The sequence below is a fragment of the Phytophthora parasitica genome, assembly GCF_000247585.1.
Source record: "Phytophthora parasitica INRA-310 unplaced genomic scaffold supercont2.99, whole genome shotgun sequence".
Taxonomy (NCBI): domain Eukaryota; phylum Oomycota; class Peronosporomycetes; order Peronosporales; family Peronosporaceae; genus Phytophthora; species Phytophthora nicotianae.
Window position 1 is genome coordinate 30,593 of NW_008649085.1, and position 5,136 is coordinate 35,728.

Sequence of the window (5,136 nt, forward strand, 5' to 3'; positions counted from 1 at the left end):
TGTAATGGGATCCAGAGTATCTATACGGGCGGCGAGGAGCTGACGACGGCAGCGGGCAACCATACCACCCCGACGAAGTACATAGGACCCCTCAGGGCAGCTGCGCGACGGCTCAGGATCCTCACGACAGGCTGGAGCAGAAGATTAACGGGGGTAGGACGCCAGAGATCCCGCCTGCTGGACGAATGAAGGCCTCTCTCTCTTTTCTGCCGACTCGAGGACAGAACGACGGCGGGACTAGCGACTTCAGGCTCAGATGTGAGTCTACACGAACGGACGGGCGGAGAGGTGGACGGAACGAGCGAACAGACGAACGAACGAACGGACGGACTAGGACTCGGACACGCCGGTGTACGAGTACTGGGCCAGTTGGATGGACGGAAGGCGGACAAGGACGAGCAGGAGGCAACGGTCTCCAAGCTTCTTGACGACTGCGACGAGTAGGGTGACGCACACTCGGTGCTGAATCCGAGTGGTCAACGAGTGGCAACTTGTGCTTGGACGTCGACGAACGAATTGAACGGACGGACGGTAGGGATCACGGCTGGCGTAGCTAACTAGTCGTGGCCTACAAGTGTAAACGAAACATAATACAAATAGGTCGTGTGTCAGTACGATACACACCGGCGGGGTAGTGGGAGTTCCCTACCGACAGCCAACGGATTCTTGGGCCAATCGGCGCTGGACGACCAAAGCTCGGCGTGCAGAACTAAATACAGACACGTTACAGTGCCAATCTTGCAGTTATTCTGGACACGCTTTCTCTGGCCTGAATGGCACGCCATTCCTCACTCCGCTTCGCGAAATGATGGCTAGATTCACCTGTAAGAGATTGCGTATCCGGCGTCTCCAGCTTCTTGGTCTGTCACATAATACACAATCAGATTGATGTGTATACAGCATAAGTAACGCAGCTAATACAGCATAGGACAACTTACCAGGTTGTGTTCTCTTCCACATTTAATCCTCAGTGAGAGTGGTCGCCTGCATGTGCAACTTGCACACGTAGTCATCGGTTTTATATTCATCTTTTCGAACGATCGGTACCAGAAGCGCAAAACAGAGAGAGAGTGGTCAAGCTCAAAACCGAATTGTGATTCATTTTTTTGCAAAGGGTCTCTTAAGGCTGACATAAAGCAACGATTTCTAAACTGGAAAGAGAAATAATCGATCCCCCGGGTGGAAAATATAACGAATATTGTGTTTAAGTAATTAGGTGAATTGGGGAACTATATCAGTTATAAGCGAAGATCAAAACGAAAGTCGTAAGGTGAAGTACGCATTCAAAAGACTTGGTAAAGGGCCGCATAAACCAGACACAGAGCTCTTTCTAGAGCACATCACATGCCTTAAGGGCAGCGATCTGTATAGTAGGCTGCTTCATCCAACTATAAAGATCGTTGTCCTTATGTCGCTGGAAAATTAAGCTGAGATAAAGCTTACGATATCAATACATCAGTTCATTTACTGAATTGAAAAAGTATGCATTCGCTCACATGTCTCGTATCGTATCTTCCCGGTCGAGTTTTGACGAACGGAATTTTTGTTTTGATACCAAATCTTACAGTGCCCGCCAAATCATTAAGACCCCCGATTTGGCGGGACACTTCTGACAATATCTTGGCTTTTAGCCTAAGTTGGGAGCTGCTAGTTTGATATGTTCTCTCTATTAGGCTTACAGAGGTGCCACTTGTGTTAACAACTTAGATTTCAATGTATCTGACAGGGCTGGTATACAAATTCAAGGTTAGGGCACCAGCGTCAAATTATTAAGACCACATCCTTTTTATGACAAAATAGCATTTTTTATGAACAGACCAGACAAACTTATATTAAAAGTTAGTACTTAGTCAGTCCACCTTTCTTCTTGATCACCGCTAGACAGCGGGAAGACATGGACTCTATCAGCTTCAGCAAGTAGCCTAGCTGAATGGAATCCCATGCAGCCATGATTGCTGCCTCCAGATCAGCAACGTTTTGATACTGGCAGCCATGTGCGTACACCTTGGCCGCCATCGCTGACCAGACGTTCTTGATGGGGTTGCAGTCAGGCGAACGAGCTGGCCAACCATTGTGTTGAGTTGCATCTCCTGCAAGAATTGCTTCGTTTCATGCGAGGCATGAATCGAAGCATTGTCTTGCTGAAATACAAAGTCAACACCGTAGTTAGCGTGAGCAAAATGATTAGATATTCAAATAACGCGTAACTATAGTCACCTGAATTCTGACGTCCACGCAAGATGACCGGCTCACTCTTACCTGTTGCGGTAAAGCGCCCCACACCATGATTCTCCCTCCGCCATTTTGGCGACGGAGATAAGACTGTGCTGGCTGGCGCATACCCCGCCAGTAATATTTGAATCCGTCGGGACCATCTAGATTAAACTTCTTTTCATCTGAAAAAAGTGTATACATCCAAGTTTCTAAAGAAAGCGAATATTTTTAGAATACGAAATAGCAGCAAAACCTAAATATGACAAGCTTACCTGGCTTCAGTATGTGCTCTTCCCCCCATTGCATACGGGCAACCTTGTGCGCTGCAGTGAGGGGGAGCGTGCAGTCCATCTTGTTGTAAACCAGATGGTCCACACGCTGCAGAACCCGGTGGATCGTCCTCACGGAAACCTTGATGCCGAGCTTGGTCTTGAGCTGCGAAGAACTCGCCTGTTGCCGCGGCACGCACAAGCTGCCGCAGCTCTTGTTCCGTCAGTGCTGGTTGCCGCCCAGCCCTTCGCTCTCCACCGCTGTCTTCTTTCGGTCCCCGCTCCGCCTTGACTGCGTTCCGGACGGACGTACGGGACCGACCTGTCTTCCTAGCGATCTCGTGCAAAGAGACGCCTCCACCGTGGAGACCGACGATAAACCAGTACTTTTGTTCGGAGAGGGCCTTGCCGTGGCCCATTTGAAAATGAAAGCCTTACAGCCTCATTAGCCTCTAGCTATCCGCTCATTTCCGCCAACCATCTACTTATTTTGACCATCACTATTTTAATATAGAAGTTTGTCTGGTCTGTTCATAAAAATGCTATTTTGTCATAAAAAGGATGTGGTCTTAATAATTTGACGCTGGTGCCCTAACCTTGAATTTGTATACCAGCCCTGTCAGATACATTGAAATCTAAGTTGTTAACACAAGTGGCACCTCTGTAAGCCTAATAGAGAGAACATATCAAACTAGCAGCTCCCAACTCAGGCTAGAAGCCGAGATAATGTCAGAAGTGTCCCGCCAAATCGGGGGTCTTAATGATTTGGCGGGCACAGTAACACAAAAATAGCAGTTTCAAGGAAAGTTCGGATATTTTAACGTTAAGACGGCTGCAGTTCGGGATTCTGTGAAAGCATTTTTTTGAGTTACGGTAGCGTAGTTTTTTTTTATGAATTGCGTGTACTGTCTCTCACCCGTCCCAGTTTTGATCTGGCAGTTTAACTCGAAATGTTGATAGTGAGACAGATAGGCTGATTTATCGTGGTAGTGGTTTGATTACAAGTATTACTCCTGGTAGTTGTTCGTTTAACGAAGTACCTACAGCCCTATAAGGATTAGTTTGCAAGTTTCCCAGAAGTTACCAATGTTGTGATTGCACTTCACCGTCTACTCGACGGATACCTACCGCGGCCAGTCGGCACTGTACCCGCGTGTCGTACGTGTGCCATGTGGCTCTAGTCGAAGTGGAGGTCGAAGTGGAGGCAAATGCTGCGACCTCATTGGACCATATGGGTTGAAGTTTGCGCATCGGCTAGGATTTGCATGGATATCGCGCCTTTTTTGTATACGAGTTTGTAAACAACTCCCTGTTAGTGAAAACTCCCTTTTGCAGGGTACATGAGTCCAAGGGGGATGCCTACAAGAAGGTACTAGAACAGCTGCATGTGTAGGATGAAACCAGAAGGACTAGGACTTCTAACTCAGATTTCGATTCATCTGCTCACATCGACATCAAGCCTCGTTCACATTACCCTATACTCCCAACTGGTTTTGAGCCCAAGCTACGCCGACACTATCAACACACTTGTGGAAGACATATACTTCCACTGGAAGTTCAACGTTCGGATGAAGCTCGATCGCCCGGGTCTGTCCCGGTAGATCATCAAGTCCGAGTTTGACTAAGTGAGCGACCACTTCACGATTGAATAGAAGACTAACGATTTGAAGGCCCTCGGTGTGATCGCCGGAAACATGAGTCTCAAGTACCGAGGCTACATCCGTGGTGCGTGAGACTTGTAAATATCTCAAATTACCCACTCCACCGAGGCATTGATCCCCGGACGGAAGACGACCGGAAATTGCTGCTGACACTTCATACGTTTGCATAGATCAGTCACTATCATGTTCTTAAAGTGTGGCCTGTTGTTACTGATCCAATGGGTAGTACACCAGGGTGACTGTGCCACCCGAGCATAGCCTCAACTGCTACCTCACCTGTAGAACTGTCACACGGTAATAAGTTGTCAAGTTGTCCACCAATACAAGTAAATATTTACATGTCCAAATCCTTCACCAAGGCAGAGGAAATTACCATGTAAAGCTCCGTTGCAAATGTCAGAGCGGAATAGACCCCTCTGCCATGTGAAATGATCCTACCACCTTTTCCGTGCTGGCAAAGCAGGTAGAAGGACAGAAAATGATGCACACTATTGGTCATGTTATTGATCAAAAGGTTCGGCAAAAGATGCCTTAACGTGACGGCTTCACCTTGGTGTCCTTGTGCTCCACAATGTGGTATGATCAGTACACACTGAATGAGAGATGTACCCGAAGTAGAAATCGAGATCTCGACGTCCACACGGTGTACGCTATCATGACCCGTCTCATACGTTCGAAGTGCCGCGCTAAAAGGCGCTTTCCGCGTCTCCACTGTTCAATTAGAATTGGCCATGAAAGCCATTCCAGATATTATGGCTGAAGCACCACTTGTCGAGCAGCACGAGTCTGAGCACGGGTCATACGGTTCATGTTCACAGTCGTGGCGATGGACGTGCCACCCCGCTAACTGATCATGTCTGCCCACCGATTTGGAATAGCGATGGGTACGAAGGTATAGCGAAAGTTCGTCAGCCCGACTACTCACCGCAGTAACTTACCGCTTATTTAAATCCACAACAACATGCATTCAAGGTCTTCACAAGCGAGGACAA

At 47.8% G+C, this 5,136-nt stretch overlaps 2 protein-coding genes across 2 annotated transcripts; both read left to right on the forward strand.

The window, feature by feature from the left end:
* Positions 1-4: 4 nt before the first annotated feature.
* On the forward strand, positions 5-444 carry PPTG_19082 (hypothetical protein; the record flags this gene model as incomplete). The annotated part of the gene is made up of 2 exons (XM_008917341.1): positions 5-16; positions 220-444. 2 exons carry the CDS (start codon positions 5-7, stop codon positions 442-444), a joined length of 237 nt encoding a protein of 78 aa, XP_008915589.1.
* A 3,733-nt stretch (positions 445-4,177) lies between these two features.
* Positions 4,178-4,995, forward strand: PPTG_24480 (hypothetical protein; the record flags this gene model as incomplete). Its single annotated transcript, XM_008917351.1, has 2 exons — positions 4,178-4,208; positions 4,868-4,995. 2 exons carry the CDS (start codon positions 4,178-4,180, stop codon positions 4,993-4,995), a joined length of 159 nt encoding a protein of 52 aa, XP_008915599.1.
* Positions 4,996-5,136: the final 141 nt, after the last annotated feature.